Source organism: Anguilla anguilla, chromosome 17, assembly GCF_013347855.1.
Source record: "Anguilla anguilla isolate fAngAng1 chromosome 17, fAngAng1.pri, whole genome shotgun sequence".
NCBI classification, from domain to species: domain Eukaryota; kingdom Metazoa; phylum Chordata; class Actinopteri; order Anguilliformes; family Anguillidae; genus Anguilla; species Anguilla anguilla.
In genome coordinates, this window is record NC_049217.1 from 6,316,539 (window position 1) to 6,342,870 (window position 26,332).

Consider the following 26,332-nt stretch of genomic DNA (forward strand, 5'->3'; position numbering starts at 1 on the left):
ATGGACTTACATTCTCTTCTATTGTACATCACTATGGGCAAGTTTGTTAATTTCATGTAATGCAATGTAATGTGTATTTCTCAAATGATGTTAGGACATTGTATTTCTGTTACACTATGTCAGCGTAACCAGTACTTTTACATTGTAGTCTGAAATATTAACTTTACTGTTATTATTATAGTTAACAACTACAAAAACAACAACATTATTATTATTATTATTATTATTTGTTAAATATTTGTTTTCCTTTGATGTAACTTACACACGGGTAGGGGGCCCTCCCAGTATATTTCATCCCAGGTCTGAGAATTAATATTTGCATATAGGTATAAATGTAGATGTATTAATTGTTCATTATTGGTGTAATATTGAATTATGTAACATAAAATCTATTCACGAATTTCATACATTCATAGTACTCCCTGCTCTATAACATGTGCCCAGGTGCAGATGCTTCTTTTTCTCAGCTTCTACTTATACAGTATTTCTTAATTTATTTATTTTTTGCTGGTTTGTAACCAGCTGAAATGCACATTACCGGCACCTACTGGACAGAAGTGTAATTATTAGATGGCAAAATTCGGTCGGCCCCCTGCCCCCTAGAGCAGGGTTGCCCAACCCTGTAGCTGAAAATCTACAATCCTGTAAATTTTCACTCACACCTTAACACAGCACAACACATTCAACAGCTAGGACAGGGCTGCTCAATCCTGTTCCTGGAGATCTACGGTCCTGTGGGTTTTTACTCAAATCATAACACAGCACAACACATTCAACAGCTAGGACAGGGCTGCCCAATCCTGTTCCTGGAGATCTACCGTCCCGTAGGTTTTCACTCCAACCCTAACAAAGCACACCTTATTCAACAGCTAGAGATCTTGTTGCACTAATTAGTGGAATAAGGTGTGCCAAATTAGGTTTGAAATTTAAAAGTGTTGGATGGTAGGTTTCCAGGAACAGGGTTGGGCAGCCCTACCCTCAACCTTCACAGTAATTTTTATTATTTGGAACCCAAATTTGAGTAATAATAACACCCATGGACGCCTGTGGTGTTTTTCTGTACACAAGCATCCATTATCTAAAGTGTAAGATGCATGTGATAATGGCATTCTGTATTATGATTCTGATCCTGCAAAAGTTGACCAAAGAGTTAAAGACTATTTTGTTCAGCAACATTTAAACACGTAGGGAGTAAATTAATTACAGCAGAAAGAACAGATCACTAATAAAACCTGACATGGGGTGTAACGCTAATACCGCTTGGTCAGTCCTTTACGTTTACGCAATTCAATTGTAATTTCACTCTCCTTGTCATACAGTTATGTGCGAACTGTAGATGGATACATTTTTACAGTGCAGTGAATTGGAGTGGGGATAAAAAGCATTGGGAATTGGTCTTTGTGCTAAATTATTGCAGGGCCTAATCCAGTGTTGCATGTTTGTAATTTAGAATAACAAATTAAGCATGTATATGTCTTTTACACACACATAACTGTTTATCATTGTCTTAAATACTTATTTTAACTGTATTTGGATGCAGAGCAGGAGTTTATCAAAGCCACGATGCCCTAACATTGTATCTACGATATTGTTTCCAGTACTTAAATAAATGACGCTAAGATTACTCTCGCGTTTTCGTAAACTGATAGAGGGAACGCGGTACTATATGAGTGTATCTGGATAGCGCTGAATGGCAGGATATGGTTCGATATAGGGAACATTAGTGCAGTGATCCGGGCTGTGCCCGGGCCGAGTCTCCGCGCTGGGGACCAGGGTTTATTAGTGCTGTTTGTTTGTCCCGCCAGTAGCCCATGTTGCCCTGCAGCGGCGCAGGGAAGTGCGGGGAGCGCAGCGGCCTTCGCGCAGGCGCTTTATATTGTTTTGACTGAAAATGCCGTCGGTTTCGAAAACGGCGGCGAGCGCTTCTCCTCAAACCGAGAAACCGACCCACTACACGTAAGTAAAGCTACCGTTAATGGAAGAAAATAGGTTCTTAAAAACGGACAGTGGCGTGCAGCTGGTTGTTGCAAAATTGCAACAGTCGCTATTTCATCTTTCAGAGCGCGTTAAAATGGTGCTTTTTTCTTTTGTAAAATCTTACCAATACACGTAGCAATACGCTACCAGCAAGCAAGCTAGTTATCAAAACCAGCGGCTGAGAAGTACAGGAGCTACTTGCTAGACGAAATTATTTGAATAATTGCGAGATGACTGTTATGAGCTTGTTATGCCTAAATTCGATAACATTAAACAAATCCAGTGATTCAGTTGTAGCTCAGGCAAGTGAGCTAGCTGTGCAGCCACTGCAACTGTGTCTTTGTAGCTTAGCGAGCAGCCCTGCTTCCTTTCTACTTTATTTTCCTCTTCCATCTCGGCCCAAATTTGTTGGTCTCTACGCGTCCTTTGTTGGCGTACACATAAGTACTTCGAACTGCCTCTACGCCAGAAAGTGTGCGCAACTTCTATGGAAATACCCAAGTTGCGTGAGTACAAGTAGACTTTTGGCAGATTGGACTGACATTACTTGTAACAATGATCAACAGTGAAAATTGGTTAGTTACGTTCAGCAGTTTTACTTTACTTACAACCACAGCATGGCTGCAATTTCGTTAATCGTTGCATGACATGATGGCATTATAAGCGAGGCCAGAGTTTGCGAAATTGACAGAAATGTGTAAAGCTATTCTTCAGCTAGCTTTCCTGCTAGCTAACCTTAGCTCTGATCCAATCTGATTTGTAACAGCGAGCAATAAGATTGAAATCGCACATGTTACGGGAAAATGACAGCATATTACATTGCAAGATTTTCAGAAGCTACGTTGGATAATATAAATGGTTGTTAACCGTATCTTTATGTGGACTTGTGCTTCTGGCGAAAGCAATTAATAAAAAATAACGTTTCCTAACACTGTAACATTCTTCCTTGCAGCTATTTAAAGGAGTTTAGGACCGAACAGTGCCCGCTGTTTTTGCAGCACAAGTGCACCCAGCATAGACCCTTCACGTGTTTCCATTGGCATTTCCTAAACCAGCGGAGGAGACGACCGATTAGAAGAAGAGACGGGACATTTAACTACAGCCCCGATGTTTATTGTACCAAGTACGACGAAACAACTGGCATCTGCCCTGATGGAGATGAGTAAGTATTAAGATACGCAGAACTGACGGTTTTGCGAGCGGATCATTTTATTGTCCTTTTTATGTGGTTTTGTGTCTTGTTCGCTATTCAGCTCGACGGGACGTTGGCTGGATATCATGTTAAAGCTACATGAAATATGGAGTGATATTTCACGGGTGATTGCTGGCTTGCCAAATTGAATTGACGGGATGAGAGACCGGTGCATGCACTAGTGAGCTAACGTGATTTCTATGAAGTTCCCTGCATCGAAGAAACGCGCGTTTTACTAGTTGTGAATTCCATGCTAAGTTGCACAGACAGCGAGCGAAATTTCAAGCTGATCTATAGTAGCCTAGTCATTCAACACGTTCTCAGACCGTAGCCCACGTTAGCAAAACAAATGACCCATTAGCTAACTAACGATATAGTAAGGAAGTAATGTCTGATTCCTTGGCCAGATTAGGTACACATTACCGACATCTATCCATGTGCATATCCACGTGCTAAGAATGGTCCTTGTTTACCTGTCTTTAAACGTAACTGTTCGTTATTTTCATGTACAGCCACTAGGCTTCGATGTTGATTATAGCTGAACCAGCAACTAAATTATTTTTCCAATAGCACTTGTAGCTTACATTAGCGCATCCTCAAGTGAAGATGACTAATGTTAAACGGCGCCTTTCGCGATTAAGGAGACCACATAGGCTGTTGTGTTTGTATAGTGACACATACACGCAGAAATGCGCTTATTAGTTACAGGCATTGGGTGTAATGTGTTGGTGACTTTTTGCGCTCTGCTGTCGCTGTCCTGTCTGCTGTTCCGCGGGCTTTGTGTCGCGTTGTGACTGATCTAAAAACCGAGATAATGTGTCGGGGCGTTTAAGGCATTCAGATCCTACGCTTTCAAATGCGCAAGTGTGGTCCACTCTTTTGTATTTTTAATGAACGCAGAATTTGTTCTGGTTGCATGTCTTCCTGAGCTTTGTTTTTCGAAGGGGGTGTAACGCGCACACACGCCCCTTTTTTACTCGGCTGTGATTGGTCGTACTTCGGACGGAGCGGCCTGCTATTGGCTGAATGGTGGTGCGCATCCGTTCCTTCGGTGTGTACGATTGAGATAAGCGTCTGTGCGAAGTGGGTCTGTTTTCTGTCTGAGCTCCGCTCCGATTTGTTTTTATGCTCGACTTTATTGAACGGGACGGGCACGTTTCTCAGTTTTAGACTGGCGTATTCATATAAGCTTACAAGTACTCTGCGTGATGCTGATTAGAGATGTAAAATCATATAATGTCAAATTATAGCTCAGAAACTGACGTACATTTTAAATGGTGTTCTGTAAAAGCTTAGTTTTGCGATAGAACCAAATTGCTAAGAGTGTCCTGACTATGGTTGCAAAAAGTGGCTCCCACATGAATAAATTACAATGCTGTTTTTGTTTGCTTTCATCTTAATAGTAAAGCTACACAATTGCTTGTTCAGCATTAATGTTGGCCATTGATGTTACTGATTATTTAGTGCGGATTTTAGCTCTGAAGATTGTCTTCAACTTTTCACAAGTACGTGTATTTTGATTTGTTGTTCTGTTGCTCTCTTACTCTTCGCTAGTTTGCCTAGCATAACGCACAGGGATGTGCTCTGCTACCAGTCAGGTCCCTAACCACCCTGCCACACTGCCTAGCACAGGGATGGGCTCTGCTCTTGTATCTTGTGGCACATTTGATTCCTAAATGGGCCTTGAGCTAAGTGCTTAACACACACTGCAAAAATGTGATTGGTGCACATGCACTGTTCTCTGTGTAATGTCTGTTTGATAGTGGCACGTGCACTGTTTTGTGTGGAAATGCATGTTTGATAGCGGCACGTGCACTGTTCTGTGTGGAAATGCATGTTTGATAGCGGCACGTGCACTGTTCTGTGTGGAAATGCATGTTTGATAGCGGCACGTGCACTGTTATGTGTAAAATGTCTGTATATGATAGAGACAGAGCGTTTCTCACACCTGGTCTAGACAGTCTCCTTCCATTAAGAGGTGCTTGTTTCCAACTCTTCAGAAGGAGAGCTGGTGGATTAGACTTTAAAAGGATGAATATATAAATTAGCCATACGGTGTTGTCTACCTAGAATATAAAGTTTATTTTTCTAACATATGAAGGTCAGTAACAGGGAATTCTATCAGTCACTTATAATATAGGCTGTAATCTTGAAAAACACACGTTCGAGGAACACCGGTCTTGGTGGCTGTCTAAGCATCATTTGGGCTCATGTTAGCTTTCACCTGAGAACAGTTATAAGCAGATAAGGAGGCTTGTTGTGTCCATCTACTTGCTGTACCTTTAACTGAGGACTTGCCCTTCCATTAATTTTTTATAATGCGTTTTCCCAATAACGTATAAATTAATTTAAATTCCATGCATATGATAAAGAGAAGATTTTTTTCTGGGAATAGCTGCAGGTGCTATATATTATTAGAATAAATCATGGTCTTTTATTAGAATTCCAGTAAATCTAATCAAGTCATCTGACTTAATCAGGGGCTTGGAAATGCTTCAGGCCTACATCGTTATGTTTAATTAACCCCACCGGAGAATGTTGGGTTAATTCTGTCCGAAGTCCATCATTTTAATGTCTTAGCCTGGTGCCCTGAATGGTTTCTATTGTGTTCTCTACAGTTAAAGACTAGTCTCATTTAGTGTTTTCATGCCTTTTGCATAAATTGATTTGCACAAGGTTTTTTTTTTTTTTTTTTTTCCAAGCCATTTTTCTTTGTATTCAGTGTCACATTCTACTTTTTTTTCTGGACCCCAAGGGCCCGGCCAAGAACGGTGGATGTCTCTGACTGAGAGGCTGGCTGACTCGCTCGCTCCCTGTCGTTGAAACGCGCGAGCGCGAGCGTGGGATTAATCTTAAACGACTAGCGACAGCTGTAGATAACGCTGGTCGTCCCCAACTTGTTGGAAATGAGTGCGCTCAAGCTGAAATATGACGGTACTTTGCCTACAAAGCCGATGATAAAGGTGAGCCTGACAGCATTATTACAGCGGCCTTTTGCAAAAAATGCTGAGAAGCTTGTCTCGCCAAGGGAAACAACATGTCCAACCTTGCAAAGCATCTGTCTGACAACCACCCCAATCTCTTCAGGAACTTCAAATCCCGATAGGCATGGATACTAACAGGTAGATACATGACAAGTATAATTTAATGTATGTTGATGGTTTAACAATTGCCGTGGTATTGTTCACAAAGTGCTCACATCTCGTTACATTATTTCTGATGTTGTCTTTCAAAAGATATTTTAACTTTACCTTTCATGTGAAATTTTTGGTTATCGCTGTTGTATTGAATTGGTATCTGGTGTCAGTACTAGAGCTGTCAAAAAGGTAAAAATTTAGGTGTCGGAACAATGTTACCAGGATTCCAGTGTCTTACCTTGTGAGTGAGATCAGGGATAACTCTGAGTCTAGTTTCCTGTGCCTTTGTGAGGGAATGATCGGAAAATTTTATTTGCATTTCCAACTGTCAGCCTTGTGCGGAGAAGCTAAAGCAGTCCCAGTTCTGGTGTTGGAGGCCCTCTGGTTACTACATGAACCCTCTGGGATCGAAATGCTGAAATTGAGAGGGAAATCCAAAATCTGTCAGTTAGAAGCGCTGCTTGTTCTATCTGGAGTGGTTTCCAGGAAAAACAACTTCTCAAGTAAGAAGGGTCTGGCTTATGTACAGTGCGGTGGGTTTGCAAACTGGTTCTGATCCTGAGGTGCGTTCAAATTCAGCGAACAAGGCGAACGTTTGCAAACTACTTCAACTGTTTTCCGTTAGCTTTGTGTTCCCCGCGAACGTTTGCAAACTTAAGCGAACGGTCTGGAGGGAAATGTTCCCAGATGGGTATTTCAATTGAAGATGCCGTTAAGTGGGATCAGTTTTTTCAATAATGTTATTGCTAACGCTAGCCAATGTTATTATTGTTCGCTAGCTAGCTATTGTTTTCCTATCATCGATGATCACAGAAGCGGCTGTGAGTACAAACGCTCTCGTTGCCATGTCTGTTTATGTTTAATGCAAACAATTTGGAACATTCTTAAAAAGCTGTTCAAATTGCCACAAACATTTGCCTCTGTTCGCTGAATTTGAACGCACCTCTGGACTGATCATTTTCAGAAACTAATATCTTCTTTGTCCCCCCCATCTGAAATGGGGTCGGTTTGGCCCCCTGTGCGTTCTCACTGACTGAACGTTGTCTGGTTGTCGACTGAACGTTATCTGAACGTTGCGCAGTTGAATATCGAGTTATATTTATGTGAAAGGATGGTGATTGGGGCTGTCTGTGGGGCGAGGAGGAACGCTCGCTGATGTGATTAAAGCTCTCTGCACCCGCCCCCAACCCCTAAACGCATACCATGCGCCTCACAGGGTCTCTTGTAAAGCGGTGGGTAATTGCATGTAAGCCGTTTGTCTTTGAAGAGTCGTGCTGATTTGAGGGACTACTAGAGACCTCCCACCGTGATCTTTTGCCTGCCTGTCTCCGTGGAGACCCCTTGGTGGACTATCGCCGATCGTTCGAAGGGATGGCTAGAAGTCACAATGGCGGCCATTCTGAGACCAGCGGACACCTCCGACGCCCGCGTTTACGAGCGTCCTTCGGGGATGCTGGGGGCGGGGGGCGGGACGCGGGGGCGGGGGGGGGGGGGGCTGGGATGTCTGGCTGCCTCTCCCTCGCTCTCTTCCTTAGTGACAGCCTTCCCCATTGACATGGGCGGCTGTTGCCGTGGCAACCGGAACCCTTTGAATAGCGCAGGATTATTGTTCTAAATAAGCCCGTCAGTATGCGATGGCACGGCCGCGACGGCTCCCGTTATGTTTCCCGCTCTTGGCCGGGAGGAGCCGTATTTCTCACCCAGAATGGAAAGCTTAAGGATTTGGTGACTGTTGGAATGAATTTGTCACATTTCTTTGACACCTACAGTTTGGCATAGACAGTGTTACTGTTGTCATGCATAATTGTCAGATGTGCATATTGAATCCCCCCCAACAGTTTAATGGATTTAAGTGTTGATGGAAAAACCTCACAGACATCCTGAGAGTGCTGGTCCTCTGCTGTTTGCTGGTACAGGATGCGCTGTTCTTGTGTCCCCAGTGTGTAGGTCCTCTGCCATTAGCCTAGCTGGTATAGGATGTGCTGTTCTTGTGTCCCCAGAGTGCAGGTCCTCTGCTGTTTGCTGGTACAGGATGCGCTGTTCTTGTGTCCCCAGTGTGTAGGTCCTCTGCCATTAGCCTAGCTGGTATAGGATGTGCTGTTCTTGTGTCCCCAGAGTGCAGGTCCTCTGCTGTTTGCTGGTGCAGGATGTGCTGTTCATGTGTCCCCAGAGTGCAGGTCCTCTGCTGTTTGCTGGTGCAGGATGTGCTGTTCATGTGTCCCCAGAGTGCAGGTCCTCTGCTCTTTGCTGGTGCAGGATGTGCTGCTCTGTCCCCCCAGAGTGCAGGTCCTCTGCTGTTTGCTGGTACAGAATGTGCTGCTCTTGATTCCCCAGAGTGCAGGTCCTCTGCTGTTTGCTGGTACAGGATGTGCTTCTCTGTGTCCCCAGAGTGCAGGTCCTCTGGTGTTTTCTGGTACAGAATGTGCTGCTCTTGATTCCCCAGAGTGCAGGTACTCTGCTGTTTGCTGGTACAGGATGTGCTGCTCTCTAATCTAAAGATCCAGCTGAGGGAAAGAGTCTGAACCAAAGCTGCTTTCATAATGCACTGACTGCATGTGGAGTCTGTCTGTCTGAAGACTGTCACTTGTCTTTATGTGTAGAGAATGCCAGCAGTTATCATGACTGATGTCTGGCTTTTCAAAGAATTCCTTTTTACACTGTAGCTCTCCACCATGTGCTAGAGAGCGCTGTGGCTCTGCCTCACCACCAGGGGCGCTGCATGAGCAAAAGAAACGCTCACCACACCCGAGAGCAATGTCAACACCACACAGCTACTTTTAGCTCAACCACACGACAATATGCTGTTATGGATGAGGAAAAAAATGATTTTAGCTTTATTTAAATGAAATTGTGACATCATGCACAAGGTCTTAAAAGACCAATACCAAACCCTCTAGCAGCAGGCGGTATAGAAACGTTTTTGCCTCCTGGGTAAAGAATTTTAGAATCCCTTCAGAATAGCAATAGGTAAATATTATGGCATGCATTATGTCTGGTTCTTTATTTATAGCATAGCTGTTTGACAGTACTGGGTGTTTAGCTGTTTTATTTTACTGTTCTTTCGCTTAATCTGTCTGTGTCCGCCCGTCCAGCTGTCCGTACCTGCACCGGACCACCGGCGACACCGAGCGCAAGTACCACCTCCGCTACTACAAGACGGGCACGTGCATCCACGAGACGGACACCCGCGGGCACTGCGTGAAGAACGGCCCCCACTGCGCCTTCGCCCACGGGCCGCACGACCTGCGCCCGCCCGTCTACGACATCAGGTACCCCCCCCCCACCCCCCTACCCCCCCTCCCATTCCCCCCATCCACCTCCCCTCCGTGTGTTCTGCCAGCGTTTCTGTGTACAGTCAAATAGCCTATTTATATATGTGCTTACATTGCCTGATGCTATCAAATGGTGTTCTTTTGATTTAAAATGAATAACTGGGATTGAATTGTACTTATTTAATCCGTGATGTAGCATACCGTGTGAATGTGCTTCCGATACGATGCTCCGTTTGATTTTGTAATTTGATATTGATACATTTTCACGACAAACTCGGCCCTGTTGCATTTTTGTCTTAATTTGAGCTACTAGCTTCAACAATGTCTGTTGGAGTCGGGTACAAGCAAATTCAAGGTAACCCTGGCAAATTCAACGTACCAAAATTAATTGTAACCATTGGGTGCAAGGTTGTAATACACCCTGGACAGATCGCCCGTCCATTACACACTCCATTCACTCGCACACTCGTATCTACTGGCATTCTAGACTCTCCTGCATGTCTGCGGTCTGTGGGAGGAACCCGGAGAACCCACGGGGGGGGGGGGAACAAACCCGGGGCCGCACTGTGGGGTGTCGGTGCTGTCCACTGCACTACTGTGCAGCCGTTACGCAGAGATGAGTTAGAAAGAATTGCAGGGGTTTCCATTTTAGCATCTGTAAAAAGCTGAATGAGAGCTGGCTTGCTAACAAAAGCGGACCAGAAATAAAACCGAAGGAATAGGTGAAGAGATATTTATAGTGGATTGAACCAATCGGCTTGGTGAAAAGGTGTCGGCGGAAGGACCTGAAATGGACTACAGTACTCCTAAGCCTCACCGGTTTGCTCAGGCGACTATGGCGGAACAGGGAACAGCTTCCCGTCGGCCGGTCTTGCCGGGCGCGAAGGCGAACGCTTTCTCGCGCGGCTCTTCCAGTGACGAATTAGCGTCCCGAGATCTAGCTCGGCGCAAGCTAAATTCGAAAAAAAAAGCCGTCTGTTTATTTTCCCGCAGATTTTGTGGAGCCTTCTATGAAGTCTGCCAGTGACTTGTGGTCTCAGGAAGTGTTGATTAGCTTGCAGTCCCTGCAGAAGGGATTGTTGGTGGTAGATTATTTTGGTCCCCGGAGCGCTCCTCGTGCTAATTAGGGGCTTCATCTCGTTATTTTCCAATTGATTTGTTTTCCGCAGAGGATACAATTAGCGCATTGAGGGATTTCTCGGAGTTGCTGAAGTGCCAGGTGCTAAAACGCAGTGCCAAGAGACTGCAGCCTCCATGCTTATGAGCTACTGGCTACTGAAACGTTTGCCAGTGTATTTAAGAGAGGGTAAGTGTAACGCGGACAAGATCGCGCTGGTAGCGGGCCATGTATTCTGCCCTTAGTTGATGGACACGATTGTCTAACCAGCCTTTGGGCAAAAAATAAGTAAATAAGCAAACATGCAAACAAACAGCTACTCCAGAAAATGGATTGTGAATATTTGCGCACAGCTGTGTTATCTGGCTGCATGACTAAAGAGAGACTTAAGAAGTCGGCTTATGTTTAATGACAGAAGTACTGGCTAAGGAATGGGTTGTAAACTGTGAATTGAATTGATGTGATGCTTCATTTTTACGTGTGTTACATCGGTCGAAGCAAGAGGTTCCCCTTCTGTCATTTCGGTATTTTGCCGTCTCGTGAGATATCACTAAGAAGAAAGTTGGACGAGCCGAAATAATCTTGATCAAACTTATTCAAGTGCTTTTATCCGCAAATATCTTCATGTTCAGTTTTTTTTCAGGGCTGCAAAGACCTCTGACTCTGATATGACCCAATGCTGTCCCCTTCTTTTCTGAAGTTCAGAGCAGATTTATTTCTAATTTGATGAAGCAAAAAAAAAAAGTTTGTCATGTTGTGTGTTTCGGCAGGGTATTTCATTGTGATCCAAGGGTGGTGTAATTCTCCCTCCTGTCCGTAGGGGGCAGTGATTGGAAGTGAGTGGCAGGTGTGAGATTCCTTCTCTTGTGGAGGAGGCCGGACAGTCTGCCGGCTGTGGCGTTCAAACCCAATCTGAGCGTGGGCTCGGAATCTGAATGCGGCCCGAGTGCTGTGATGTCATCGGATAAGAACTGCATCCGAGCAGCTGGTGTTTGTGTTCAGGAGGCAGAATTATTTTTAGCATTAATACTTATTTATTTTGTTTAGCCAGGCATGTCAAATGAAAACTTGCTTGTCTTTTGAGGTAATGACCTGGGGAATAATATTAGGTAGGAAAGCACGGGATTGCTAGCCAATCAGATGTAGAGGATGATTTGTTTTAGTTTTTTTTTTTTTTTTTTAGTTTTACAGGCATTTAGCAGACGCTCTTATCCAGAGCGACTTACATCGTATCCAATTATACTGCTGGATATATACTGGAGCAATGCAGGTTAAGTACCTTGCTCAAGGGTACAACGGCAGTGTCCTACCGGGGAATCGAACCTGCGATCTTTAGGTTACAAAACCAACTCCTTACTCATTACACTACACTGCTGCCTTAGGTGCTCAGATCTAGCCAGTTTTTGCAAAACATTTGACCAGGACACTGGGGTTAGACCCCCTACTCTTGTGGCCCTTAGCGACCACAGTGAGTCAGATGCTCATCTCATCTGATGGACGTTACCTCCTGCAGCACAGTGTCCCCACTGGGCCATTCTGTTTGGTCTGCAGGGAAGAGAGCCCACTACTGGCCCTCTACTAGAATGAGTAAAGCCCATACCTGCTTGGCATTAGCAGTTAGCCATGAGAAGGGTACAGGGTGGTGTGGCTGCTTAGCTTCAACAGTTAGCCATGAGAAGGGTACAGGGTGGTGTGGCTGCTTAGCTTCAACAGTTAGCCATGAGAAGGGTACAGGGTGGTGTGGCTGCTTAGCTTCAGCAGTTAACCACGAGAAGAGTACAGGGTGGTGTGGCTGCTTAACTTCAGCAGTTAGCCATGAGAAGGGTTACGGGGTATATGGCTGCTTAGCTTCAGCAGTTAGCCATGGAAAGGGTTACGAGGTATATGGCTGCTTAGCTTCAGCAGTTAGCCATGAGAAGGGTACAGGGTGTATGGCTGCTTAGCTTCAGCAGTTCGGCATGGTAGTGCTCAGCTGTCACCGATCTGTGTGTAGTGCAAGTTGAAAATTGGCCGTGGTGGAATAAGTGCTTGGCTACAATTCCAAGAATCCTCCGCATGTGATGTCATCTTGCCAGTATTGGAATGCTGGCACTGCAGCCAGTTTTGAACCCTTGTTAATGGCACAGATGAGCTCGCGATTCCCAGCAGAGATGCTCATGTGAAAGGGACTCAGTAGGGCTTATGCCACCATTCTGTTCCCATGGCTGTATCAGCAGAAGCATTAAAGCTGTATACTGAAACCATGCTGCTGCATGACGCACTGTATTCTCCATCTGCCTCTTGCACCTGCTATCTGTATGCTGTAGTTGTGAGAGTGCCTGCTTAATGCACATAGCTCTAAATAAGATTGGCATAAATAAATAAGGTAATGTCATTGTAGCATAATTAGCTGTGGATAAGAGTGTGCTAAATAAATGTACTGCGCTGTAGTATACGTGATGATCTACATTACATTACAGGCATTTAGCAGATGCTCTTATCCAGAGAGAATTACACAGCTTTTTTTTTTTTACACAGCATTTACGTTGCATTACATTTCATGTATACAGCTGGATATATACTGAAGCAAAATAGGTTAAGTACCTTGCAACAACGGCAGTGTCCTACCCGGGAATCGAACCTGTGACCTTTAGGCTACAAAACCAGCTCCTTACCCATTATGCTACGCTACCGCCCCCTCGCTCTAGATGAGCAGCTTGGTTCTGTTTTATTTTCCCAGAGAGGTCCAGGCGCAGGAGGCCCTGCAGAACGGGCAGCTGGGGGCGGGGGAGGGCATCCCCGACCTGCAGCCCGGGGTGCTGGCCAGCCAGGCCATGATCGAGAAGACTCTCACCGAGGACCCCCGCTGGCAGGGTGAGGAACTGCACTGGCAGCCCGCCTCACAGACAAGCACGCGCAAATATTCAGCTTCACATGCAGTTCTTAGAGTAAAAGTTAGCGAAGTGACAGCTCTCATTTGAAATTCAATACAATTTTAATTTAGGCAGATTTATGCACCTGCCTACACGTTACATGTTGAAGGTGCATGTGTTTTCTGAAAGCCAAAGGTGTTCATCTGAATGCACTTATATCAGTGTGAATTCAGTCATATTGGTCTGAATGAACATAAATCAGTCTGAATGCACTTATATCAGCGTGAATTCAGTCATATCGGTCTGAATGAACATAAATCAGTCTGAATGCACTTATCAGTCTTAACGTGGGAAACATCCTCAGACTCCACACGTGTATCTCACTCCCCTTCACTTGTGCATTATCCAAACACCCAATTCTGCTTTCACTTGAACCACTGAGGTGCACAGTTTTGCACTTGGGTTGATTTAGTGAGTTTATGCCAGGTTGGGCCCTAATTTATTTGTGCACAGCCAGCCCTGTAATGGATGGACGGCACTGTGACTTTGAGCCGGAATGGAGAACTTCCTTTCTCCTGAATTGTAAATATTGCAGCCTGACAGCACAACAGTTTCCCAAAGCTGTTTTGAGTTGAGCGTTTTCAAGGGAGGTAACGCCATCTTGTGGAGCAAAGAGAGTTTAGCAGTCAAAAGTAATTCGGTATTTGTCCCCCAAAAGAGGAGAGAAATCTATTAAAATAATATAAAACATTTTAAAGTTCTGGATTTAAAAAATCTCTTAATATTTTTTTTTGTCTTATGATCTGACTGTATGTTTGACCTGTAATAATATTTCATATTTAATGTTCACTTATTGCCCTTGTTGTGACCTTGCTCAGACACCAACTTCGTTTTGGCGAACTACAAAACGGACCAGTGCACCAAACCCCCGCGGCTGTGCCGGCAGGGCTACGCCTGTCCCCATTACCACAACAGCCGGGACCGCCGGAGGAACCCCCGCAAGCACAAGTACAGGTGCGTGACCGGGAGGGGGGGCGCCTGCGTCGGGGACACCTGCGTCACTCACAACTCCAAACCCAACTGCTTTAAAAAAGGGCCTTCGCCAACGTTCAGAACACAGTTCCTCTTTCGTGTGATTTAAAGTTTTGGTTACTGATGTGTTTTATTTAGAATAATCAAAGATGGGCAGTTGTGCTTTCTCATTTTCCCAGAATCTGAAGAGTTTATATTCACATGCAGAATTAGCTTGAATCTGGATTGTATGTCGATGATTGAAAAAATTAAATCTGGTGAAGAATGTGGTTTTGCTAAATAATTGAGCTGAAATAAAGGGTTGTAGAACAGATATTTGTGGATTTAATTTGAGCTTAAATAAAGGGATGTTTATGTGAATTCAATTTGAGGTGGAATAAAGGGATGTAGAGCGGTTATTTGTGTGGGTTTAAGGGACGTAGAGTGGTTATTTGTGTGGGTTTAAGGGATGTAGAGCGGTTATTTGTGTGGGTGTAAGGGATATAGAGCGGTTATTTGTGTGGGTTTAAGGGATGTAGAGCGGTTATTTATGTGGGTTTAAGGGATATAGAGCGGTTATTTGTGTTGGTTTAAGGGATGTAGAGCGGTTGTTTGTGTGTGTTTAAGGGACGTAGAGCGGTTATTTGTGCGGGTTTAAGGGACGTAGAGCGGTTATTTGTGTGGGTTTAAGGGACGTAGAGCGGTTATTTGTGTGGGTTTAAGGGATGTAGAGCGGTTATTTGTGGGTTTAAGGGATGTAGAGCAGTTATTTGTGTGGGTTTAAGGGATGTAGAGCGGTTATTTGTGTGGGTTTAAGGGATGTAGAGCGGTTATTTGTGTGGGTTTAAGGGATGTAGAGCGGTTATTTGTGTGTGTTTAAGGGATATAGAGCGGTTGTTTGTGTGGGTTTAAGGGATGTAGAGCGGTTATTTGTGTGGGTTTAAGGGATATAGAGCAGTTATTTGTGTGGGTTTAAGGGACGTAGATCGGTTATTTGTGTGGGTTTAAGGGACGTAGAGCGGTTATTTGTGTGGGTTTAAGGGATGTAGAGCGGTTATTTGTGTGGGTTTAAGGGATGTAGAGCAGTTATTTGTGTGTGTTTAAGGGATGGAGAGCACTTGTTTGTGTAGCTATTAGGGATGTAGAGCGGTTATTTGTGTGGGTTTAAGGGATGTAGAGCGGTTATTTGTGTGGGTTTAAGGGATATAGAGCGGTTGTTTGTGTGTGTTTAAGGGATGGAGAGCACTTGTTTGTGTAGCTATTAGGGACGTAGAGCGGTTATTTGTTGATTTGAGCGGGAGTAATTTGTCCGGCAGGTCAACGCCGTGTCCCAACGTGAAGCACGGGGACGAGTGGGGAGAGCCGTCCAAGTGTGAGAGCGGCGAGTCCTGCCAGTACTGCCACTCCCGCACCGAGCAGCAGTTCCACCCCGAGGTGAGTCTTACCTGCCCCACCCGTCAGTTTGTCTGTCAGTCCCTCTTCAAGCAGCAGCTCCATCCTCAGGTGAGTCTGTTAGCCCTGGCCAGAGCAGCAGTTCTGTCTCTGGCACACCGTCGGAGGAAGGCTCAGTGTTTTGGCAGATTGACTGACCTGCCCAGCGTGGTGTAACGGTTCTGGGTCTCTCTCTCTCTTCAGATTTACAAATCTACAAAATGCAACGACATGCGGCAAACGGGTTACTGTCCCAGAGGGCCGTTCTGCGCCTTCGCGCACGTGGAAAGTAAGTGCCTCTGTGACTGTGACTGTGTGTGTGTGTGTGTGTGCGTGACTGTGTGCGCGTGTGTGACTCTGTGCATGTGACTGCATGTGTGTTTGTGTGTGCGTGTGAGTGTGTTTGTGTGTGCGTGTGAGTGTGTTTGTGTGTGCGTGACTGTGTGCGCGTGTGTGACTCTGCATGTGACTGCATGTGTGTTTGTGTGTGCGTGTGACTGTGTTTGTCTGTGTGTTTGTGTGCGCGTGTGAGTGTGTTTGTCTGTGTGTTTGTGTGCGCGTGTGAGTGTGTTTGTCTGTGTGTTTGTGTGCGCGTGTGAGTGTGTTTGTGTGCGCGTGTGAGTGTGTTTGTGTGTGCGTGTGAGTGTGTTTGTGTGTGCGTGTGAGTGTGTGTGTGTGTTTGTGTGCGTGTGTGAGTGTGTTTGTGTGGGGGCGGCGGCCTCACTCCAGACTGTTCTTTTCTCGGCGTGGTGTGGTGTGTGGGGTACACACGGCCTTATCTCTCTCTCCCTCTCTCTGTTTCAGGGGTGCCCTCCACAGAGGAGTCCATGAGCTCCCTGCTCACTGTGATGCACTCGGGCTCCCAGGCCAAGCTGGGCCAGCAGTGCTCCGAGTGTCCCCTGGCCGACCTGGCGGGGAACGCCAGCGCCAACGCCAGCAACAACGGCCAATCAGGGAGCGTACGTCTGAGATCCGCTCCGCTTCGCGTCTCTGCGCCTCCTCTCCTCTTTCCTCCACCCCTCTTTCCTCTCCTCTTCTCCTGGACCCCTCTCTCTCCTCTCCTCCTCTCCCCCACCCGTCTCTCCTCTCCTCTTCTCCTGCACCCTTCTCTCCTCTTCTTCTGCACCCCTTTCTCTCCTCTCCTTCTCCACCCCTCTCTCCTCTCCTCCTCCTCCACCCTCACTACTCTCCTCCCCTCCTCCACCCCTCACTACTCTCCTCCCCTCCTCCACCCCTCTCTCCTCTCCTCTCCTCCTCCACCCTTCTCGCCTCTCCTCCCCTCCTCCACCCCTCTCTCCTCTCCGCTCCTCCTCCACCCCTCTCTCCTCTCCTCCTTCACCCCTCTCTCCTCTCCTCTCTTCTTCCACCCCTCTCTCCTCTCCTCTCCTCTCCTCCTCCACCCCTCTCTTCTGTCCTCTGCTCCTCTCTCTCTGAGGCTATCCCTGGGGACTCTGACCATGTCTGCGAGTGGGTAGTCACACACTGCAGTCCGGTTGTGTTTTTAACGTGCGAGACGTAGCACAGCTCCTGACTTTCCTGCTCTTCCCTCCGAGCTGCGTTCTGTCCTTTTGTCTTTCATGTCTTTCCCAGTTTTTGCATTTGTTTCGCATTTCACCCAAATGTAGCGCAGACTGTTCATCATAGTCCAGCTAATACTTAGTCCAGACTAAGTATTATTACAGCCGTCCAGCTGATTGTCCGCAATTAATTTCCAGTTTTTATCAAATGAGTACAGCTACATTACATTACATTTCATTACAGGCATTTAGCAGACTCTCTTATCCAGAACAAGATACACAACTCTTTACATAGCATCCGTTTATAAGGCTGGATATATACTGAAGCACTGCAGGTGAAGTACTTTGCTGAATCGTACAACAGCAGTGTCCTACCCAGGAATCGAAACTGTGGCCTTTGGGTTACAAGACCAGATCCTTACCCAGTATACTACACTGCCGCCCACTGAATGTGAGACCGTCTTTAGAGGTTTCTCTGGCACCTCTTGCATGGCCTGTGAAAACATTAGCAGATTTCACTGCGCAATGGCGTTTCAAACGCGTCGACGCCACGCCTAGTTTTAACCGACAGACACGGCAGGAGCGGTCGCCCCGCCCCACCCCCCCGCCCCCCCCGGTCGCGAGCGCGTGCGGTTCGGGAAACGCTGAGACCCCTGTGCTTCTCTCCCGCAGGTCCCGTGCTCTAGTAGTCCGAGCGTAGCGTCCAGCTCGGGGAGCAACAGCTCGTTGTCCCCGGTCGGACCCGGCGGCAGGCCCAAAAGCTTAACTAACGGTAGTTTATGTTCAGACTCCGCCATGTCCTCGCCCGCCTCTCCGTACCCCAAAGCCCCGGGGTTCGAACGGGAAGACCAGGTACCCGCAGCTCCCCCCGCGCTCTCTCTCTCTCTCTTCCCGCTTTCTCCCTCTCCTCCTCTTCTCTTTCTCTCCCCTTTTTCTCTCGCTCTTTTCCCCCTCTTGGCCCCCCCTCTCTTTCTCTCTCTTGCCCTCTCCTCTCTCTCCCCTCTTTCTCTCTCTCTCTTTCCCCCTGTTACCCTCTCGCTTACTTCTCTCTCTCTGTTTTTCTCTTTCTCCCTTTTTCTTGCTCTACCTCCCTTTTTCTCTCACCCTCTCTTCCTCTTCTCTTTCTCTCCCTTCTTTCTCTCGCTCTTTCCCCCTCTTGCCCGCTCCCTCTCTGGAAGAAATAGCTTAGCCAGTTTACCTTGGGGTCCGTTACACGCACGATACATACATGTATCAGTTGTTTTGAGTCACGTTCATTTGAAACATTTCATTACTTTTTTTATTTTGTTTGTTAGAGTCATTGCTCTACTTCTGGTTGTCTTTGGGTAATCATGTAAACTAGCAGTGTCACGATGGCAAGTTATGGATTTGCAGAAAGTTTTTGTCGGCTTTTGATAGTTGTTGGTTATTTGACACGCTTGGAGAACAGCGTTTTGCTTAGATTGTGAATTTGACCGTTTTGTGGCAGAGTTACAGGTCTGAAAATCTCCGCTCAGTTCCTGCTGTAGTGTGATGCTGGTGCATTGTTGTTTCAGTGACTCCATTTTGTTTTGTATGGATCTTTTCAGCTTCCTCTTTGTAGTGTGTTGCCCTTGCTGCGCTGTTCCTGTCTCCTCATCTCTGTGTTAACAGCAGGTTTTCTTTTCCCCAAAAGACTTTAAGGCATTAATGACCAATGTTGGGTTTGTCTGTCTCCGCAGGTTTAAATAAAGATTGATTTGAAATTGATTAGCATGCTACCTTTTGTTCACTGAATGTATCGTCTGTTCTCAGGCCAAAAACCTGAAGGGCTACCCTGCAGATGGGAACCAGAAGTTAGCGGACCAAGACAAACAGGTGAGAGACTGGCCGTGAGTTTGTTAGGTGACTATTTAAATGTTATGGTAACATTAGCTAGCTGTCAATAGCTATGTAGCTAGCTACCTAATTAGCTAGAAAGTACTACCAACAGGTAATAGGTTTTAGCTAATTTGTGTAACCTTAGCTAGAAAGTATTACCTGTCATTTAGCCAACAAGAATGTAACACTTGCGTTACTCTGACTGTGTCAGTAGGCCTTTATGAATTTAGCTAGCTGGAATTACTTGCTGAAAAAGTTAATTTTACGTACTTGTGTGCCACAACATCAGAAGGTGCCCTGCGACACCTTGCCCACTGTCAGGCAGGTTAACAATAAGAAATAATAATAATATAGAATATATAGTTGAAATGTAATTGTAAACAGATTTAATTTGGTCTTTTATTTGAGAGCAGTATTGATGAGCGCTCTGTTGGGTTATTGATGGACGCTCTGTTGGGTTATCAGAGAGCAGGTATTGATGAGTGCTCTGTTGGGTTATTGATGAGTGCTCAGTTGGGCTATTGACAAGCACTCTGTTGGGTTATTGACAGGGACTCTGTTGGGTTATTAAAAAGTGCTCTGTTGGGTTATTAGAGAGGAAGTATTGATGAGCGCTCTGTTGGGTTATTGATGAACGCTCTGTTGGGTTATCAGAGAGCAGGTATTGATGAGTGCTCTGTTGGGTTATTGAATAGTGCTCAGTTGGGCTATTGACAAGCACTCTGTTGGGTTATTGACAGGGACTCTGTTGGGTTATTAAAAAGTGCTCTGTTGGGTTATTAGAGAGGAAGTATTGATGAGCACTCTGTTGGGTTATTAAAAAGCACTCTGTTGGGTTAATGATGAGCGCTCAGTTGGGTTATTGACAAGCATTCTGTTGGGTTTTCAGACCCTCATCAGCGTGTTTGCAGCCTCCCACGCCCTGGCGTCCAGCATCACCTCCAGCATCACCTCCAGCCTGGCCTCCAGCATGGGCTCGGACAGCTCCTCCCCCACCGCCCTGTCCACCATGAACGCCAAGGCCACGCCCTTCTACCCCGGGAGCAACACGGTGGAGTCCGTCATAGGTGCGTCACAGAGCCAGGCTCGCTCCCCTCGGCCCGCCCCGCCCCGCTCGGCTCACCCCCCTCTGCGCGCCCCCCCTCGGCCCCGTGTCCGTCTTTCAGGCGCTCTGCTTCCTGACCACGCGGCTTTCAAAGGCCAGGCAGAGCAGGATGGCGGGCGAACATCTGGACCGTGAGCGCTGTGACCTTCAACTTTGTCTTAATTCTGCTTTAGCGTAGTTGGTTGATCGGTCTCGGCTACGTGCCTTAATGTCAATTCATGCAGCAGCCGTTCGTTTTGAGTGAATCATTTCAACTGTTTTTGAATTTGTTTCATACGTTATGGCAGTGTTATGACTGGTTATGGCAGGTGTTATGTCATGCTTATGACTGTTTCGTGTAGGCTTTATGGCACAGAGCTCAGGGGAGGGACAGAGGGAGGTAGGGGGCACCAGAGAGAGAGCGGGAGAGGGAGTGAAGGGGTGTGCAAGAGACTGCGAGAGAGAGTGAGAGTGTGCGGGAGAGAGTGGTAGAGAGAGAGGGAGAGCGAGAGGAAGAGAGCCGGCTGTCAGGAGTCACGTGACCAGCTGGCTGCTGAGTGCGAGTGCGTGTGAGCGGACGGCTCTGTGCAGACAGGACTCAGAATCCCTTGCTGTCGCAGACAAGTGAGTCAGCGGTCATCGGGGAATTCTGGCTGTCCTTTTACAGATCCCAGGTGCTGTGCGTTTTTACGTCGCCCTTCAAGAGCTCCTCACGGGTCACCGAAGCGCGTGGCTGCGGCTGCCGCTCAGTCGCGGGAGTGTTGCTGTAGGAGCGCGCTCCGTAGTGTCGGATTGAAAAACGGCCGCGCGTTTCGCGTGCCTTCGTTCTGACCTTGCGAAAACCGGAATATCGTCCTCTTAGCGATCGTCGGGACGCCGGCGCTTGCGTTTCCGGAGCTGCCGGTCGCGAGCGGGCGAGTGAAACGCGTCGCTGCTTCTCTTGCAGGTTCCGCGCTCGACCTGAATTTCCGGGACATCAACGTCGCGTCGCTCGATAAAGAATTGGAGGAGCAAGAAAACAACGGAATTGGCTTAACAAGTAAGAGTTCCCCGCTCGTGTGTGACTGTGACTGTGAATGGACTGCCGGCAGGTTGCCAGCCGAAGCGCATTTGCCGCGAGAGGTGTGCGGCGCGGAATAGGTGAAGTGGGCGTGTCTGCCTTGCGCCTGGCCAATGAGCTCGCTCCTTCTGGTCCAATAAGAGAGCTGGCACACTGTCCTCCGGTCAGGGGCCTGCATGGAGCTGCCGTGCTGTGTTTGCTCACGGCATGATGAAGCCGTCGCTTAGCATCGCCACATTGGCAGCGCGACTCGGGTTCGAATGGAGTGCCTGCTTGTAAATAGTTAATATTCGGCGTGTGCATGTTAATTTAAACTGTGTCCTACCCCTGAGCAAGCTCATTTAGTATAATGAATGCCCAGACTGAGCCCAGTTGGCACCTCTCACCTTTCTTTAGTTACTACTGAAAGACCCTTGCATGGCTTGCTTTTACCCTCAGCGGTATCGTTGCCCGTAACTTTGAGGTGAGATGGGGCGCTCGCGCGCTCGCCTGCTCTCTCCCGACTCCACCGCGGCGGCCGCGTCTCGCTCGTGTCCCCCACCAGGTCAGCGGCTGCTCGCCGGCTCCGCCCCCGTCAACATCCCCCGGTCCCTGGCGCACTCTTCCTCCCTGCCGTCCTCCTCCTCGCTCTCCGCCTCCCCTCTGGGCTCCCTCTCCCAGTCCATCCTGTCGGGGATGGCCCCCCAGGCCCCGCCCACCAAGCCCGAGCACAGCCTTCTGGGATCCTCCACCTCCTCCCAGAATTCCTTGGGTAAGACCGCCGCGGCCGCTTCCTTCCCTTCTGTCAGTGTTGTGCTTGACCCCGCCCATTCATGAATATTTATGAGATGCATCGCATTTGAATGCATGGGCTTCAATGGTAGGGTGATGCAACTTGCATTATTGGAACTATGGGAGATGTTTAGCCTGAAGAGTGTCATTTACCACATGCTTCCACACGGAGGCGCCAGCCTCACAGGGCATCTTCACATCTCAGGTTCGCAGAAGAACACCAGTTTATACAGCAGGGGTCAAATGTATAAGTACAGGTCCTGGTTGTTTTCTTTGTTTATCGAGGAATAATGCAATTACGATCATCCAATTACGCAAGAACACATTTTTGAGAACAAGTGGAGCTTAAGATGGCGTTCCCGCCACAGTCACTAGGCCTGAACCCAGTGGAACATCTGTGGGAGCAGCTGAAGAGGGAAAAGACCAAACATTAAGCAACATCAACGGACAATCTATGGGAAGTGTTGAGAGAGTGCTGGGATGAAATGGGAGATGAGCTGTTGCATAAGCTGGTGGAATCAATGCCAAGCACAGTGAAGGTGGTAATCAAGGCGGACACGTCAAGTGCTAACAACTTTTACCCTTCAATAAATACCAATGTGTACCTTTGACTTATTATTTAAAAATAAGAATAATAAAGGGAGTATCATAATTGCACTCGGCCTTGATAAATGATGAAAACGATCAGGTCTTGGTTGTGTCCTCAGACATTAGGCCCTCCCTGTAGGTGCAGAAATGTGCTTCTCTTTAGCCTTTTATTTGCCTTGGACAGGTTTGTGTTAGGAATGGACATTAGAGTCTTGGGATGGGGTTGGGGCTAGGGTTTAGGGACAGGGGGTAGGGCTCGTGTTAGGGATAGAGGTTAGGGTTTAGAGACAGGGGGTAGGGCTCATGTTAGGGTCAGGTCAGTGCTGCTGTGTTTAATGGGACGGGGCATGTATGTTCCCTGCAGGTCTGAACGGGGGCTCTGGCAGCATTTGGGACTTTGTGAGTCGTAGCTTCTCTCCGGGCCCCTCGGCGTTCGGGGGCGGGGCCTCCGGTGCCATCTCCTCGGGCAGCACCGACCTGCCGCGGCTCCTCAGGGAGCTGGACGAGGCCAAGAGGAAGATCAAGCAGTGGGAGGACGCCTGGCAACAGGTCAAACAGGTGAGTTTCTGCCCGGCAACAGGTCAAACGGGCGAGTTTCCGCCCGGCAACAGGTCAAACGGGCAAGTTTCTGCCCGGCAACAGGTCAAACAGGTGAGTTTTCACCCGGCAACAGGTCAAACGGGCGAGTTTCCGCCCGGCAACAGATCAAACAGGCGAGTTTCCGCCCGGCAACAGGTCTAACGGGCGAGTTTCTGCCCGGCAACAGGTCAAACGGGCGAGTTTCTGCCCGGCAACAGGTCAAACAGGTGAGTTTTTGCCCGGCAACAGGTCAAACAGGCGAGTTTCCGCCCGGCAACAGGTCAAACGGGTGAGTTTCCGCCCGGCAACAGGTCAAACAGAGTGTCTTGCTAATAGAACAGATATTTCTCGTCCACTTACATGCTACTGCGGAGATGTGCACACAAGGCCAAATGGCATTCCGCTGTTTAGTAGCGCAGGGGTTTATCTAGAACGACCTGCACGCTCACAGTTTGACGCACAATCCATTTGTTCAGCTGGCAAATTCAGGCGAAGCACAGCTACAGTGTAGCGCGCTCTTAAGGTGCAGAGACCAGAATTGAACTTGGCTGACCCCGCCTCTCACCCCGCCCCCTCCCCCCCCCCCCCCCCCCCCCCAGGCCTGCGCCGCCTGGCAGAAGGACGCACGGGACGCCCAGGAGCAGGCGAAGGCCGCCGAGGCCGAGCGGCAGCTGGCGGCGCAGAAGCGGCAGGACGCCGAGCGCCGGCTGAAGGAGCTCCAGGACGACCTGGACGCTCTGTGCCGCTCGCCCGGCGTGCCGCTCCTGCGGAGCTACGGCGAGCTGGACCAGCTGCCCCTCCCCAAGCTGCACTCCATCCAGAGCCAGCTGCGCACCGACCTGGACCTGATAGACGGGGTAGGGACGGGCTCCCTTTACTGAACATTTACTCAGGGGGTGTGCAGCTAGCGTGCGCTAAGGGGCTGCCCGGCCCAACATTCTAACAGCCGGCATAGTCATTAGCCCACAGGCCAGAAACACTTCACACTGCTGTGTGCAGTGTATATGTGTCATAATATCATATGTACGTGTGTAGCTATGTATCATTATAAAAGCACATTCAGTCTTGCACTTGTTGCAGAGTAACAGTTTGAAGACTAGATCAGTAAACAGTGCGGCTTGTGTTTCGTAAACGCCAGCATGTGTGTGTTTGTGGTTTTTTTTTTTTTTCACTTGCTGTGACGTCCACTAATTCTTCTTTTCTGGACACGCAGGTAATATATCAGCTTCAATCAAAGAAATGTGTAGTATGCCAAAAGCACGACCGTTCCGTCGTCCTGCAACCTTGTCAGCATTACGTACTGTGCGAGAGCTGCGCGCCCGGCAGCGCGGAGTGCCCTTACTGCAAGACGAAAATACACAAGTGGTGACGTAGATCTGTCCGAGGTACTATTTATGCTTTTAGCCCTTTGAAGAACTACTAATGCGTATATAATGCTCTCAATTTAAGAACAGCAATTTCTCTTCTTTTTTTTTTTTTCCCCGGTATTTCATGTAGTGATTGGATTTGATTAGTTTTATTAGAACGCAAGCAATAGTGTTTGACTGACACATGGGTAGGTCCTGTAATATTTAATTTGTTTGTTTCTTTTTGTTTGTTTTTTTTTTTTTTTAAAAGGACAAATCATTGAAACAATTTGGAAGGCATTCAGTTTAACGCTGTTTTGTCTCTTCAGTATTTATATTTACGTGGCCCTTGTGTGACTTTTAATGTTTTAATTGGAAAAGTATCAGTCAAACATTGTCATAGCTACTAGTCATGTGAAAATTATTTTCTTGTAAAAGCACTTTGTCGACCTGGGAATTCTTTAAAGGTTTACGCTAGAAAATTGCTTTAAGCTGCTTTGTAGGTTTTTTTTTTGTGGGTTTTTATTTTTATTTTTAAGATTTATATTTTTTACTAAATATGCTAATGTATGAAGCTTTTGTTTGTGTACTGTGAAACATAATGGAATATTTCACATTTCTTATTGTTAAATCATTGTATAGTAAATATATTGTTAGTTTTCATATAAAGAAGTACTAAAAATAGATATTAATTGTATTGTTGTTGCTTAGGATTTTTACATTTTTAAATGAATAAAAAAAAGTGTGGACTGTAATGCGTTTAAGCATAACCAGCAGTCATGATATCATTAAGGCACATACATTATGCTAAAGCGTTTAGGAAATCGGCTGCCATTTTTGTTGTTGTTGTTTTCTGTTTGGTTGTTTAGTGGTTGGACGCTGAGGTAGTCTGTGATTGGCTGAGGAAGTGCGTTTAGCAGGACTCCTAGCTTCTCTGAATTGTCGAGTAGTAAATCACTGATACTCGACGACTCGCTCAAGTGCCTTGCCTCAAACTTAAGCCTCTGTGAGCAATTTAAGATTGTAGTTAAAACAACTAGGTAATTAAATGCTTGTGCACATTACTGCAAAAATGTAATTCATTTTTATTTTGCAAATGAAGTATATTCAGTACGGTGTATACTGGCTTATTCTGATGCATATCTCTCTGCAGGTGGGATGTACAGAGTAACTGTTTCAGCATGTTGGGCGTACAGACAAAGTAACTCTGCAGGTGGGGTGTACAGACTTTAAGTAACTGTGCAGATAGGGTGTACTGTCAGAGTAACTCTTTCTGCAGATGGGGTGTACAGACAGAGTAACTCTGTCCGTGCCTGTACCCTTGCATCAGTTTTAAAACCCCATCCCCATTTCTCCTGTCTAAAAGGGAATTGGTGCTGTTTTTGGTAATCATTGGTGCAGTATCCGGAAAGCATTGAGCATCCTTTTCATTTAAGTGTTATGGGCCCAAAAAAAATTGGGTAACAGTTTTAATGTTAATTTTTTTTAAATATGTTGGGGGGGAAAAAAATCAAACCGGCAGTGTTTGCAATTGTCTTTTTTAAACGCTGAGAAGCAAC

At 46.9% G+C, this 26,332-nt stretch overlaps 1 protein-coding gene across 3 annotated transcripts; it reads left to right on the forward strand.

Moving 5' to 3' along the window:
• Positions 1-1,549: 1,549 nt before the first annotated feature.
• LOC118216711 (putative E3 ubiquitin-protein ligase UNKL) lies at positions 1,550-25,810 on the forward strand. Of its 3 annotated transcripts, none has more exons than XM_035398125.1 (16): positions 1,550-1,956; positions 2,930-3,139; positions 9,399-9,575; positions 13,415-13,548; positions 14,426-14,561; positions 15,875-15,992; positions 16,194-16,278; positions 16,794-16,948; positions 18,179-18,358; positions 19,280-19,342; positions 20,235-20,412; positions 21,376-21,468; positions 22,034-22,240; positions 23,213-23,406; positions 24,027-24,284; positions 24,641-25,810. In XM_035398125.1, the coding sequence occupies exons 1-16, from the start codon at positions 1,892-1,894 to the stop codon at positions 24,794-24,796; spliced, it is 2,409 nt and encodes an 802-aa protein (XP_035254016.1). In that variant the 5' UTR covers positions 1,550-1,891; the 3' UTR covers positions 24,797-25,810. The 3 variants fall into 3 exon arrangements, with proteins under 3 accessions (XP_035254016.1, XP_035254018.1, XP_035254017.1); XM_035398126.1 differs by lacking the exon at positions 1,550-1,956 and adding an exon at positions 2,407-2,552; XM_035398127.1 differs by lacking the exon at positions 18,179-18,358 and having other exon boundaries at positions 1,554-1,956.
• Positions 25,811-26,332: the final 522 nt, after the last annotated feature.

What these genes read in the sequence shown, in the direction of transcription:
- LOC118216711 (XM_035398125.1), top strand. Translation starts at nt 1,892, where the DNA reads ATGCCGTCGGTTTCGAAAACGGCGGCGAGCGCTTCTCCTCAAACCGAG. An exon ending in CCCCGCAAGCACAAGTACAG is followed by an intron (nt 14,562 to 15,874) that starts GTGCGTGACCGG and finishes TTTGTCCGGCAG; the next exon opens with GTCAACGCCGTGTCCCAACG. An exon ending in CAACGGAATTGGCTTAACAA is followed by an intron (nt 21,469 to 22,033) that starts GTAAGAGTTCCC and finishes GTCCCCCACCAG; the next exon opens with GTCAGCGGCTGCTCGCCGGC.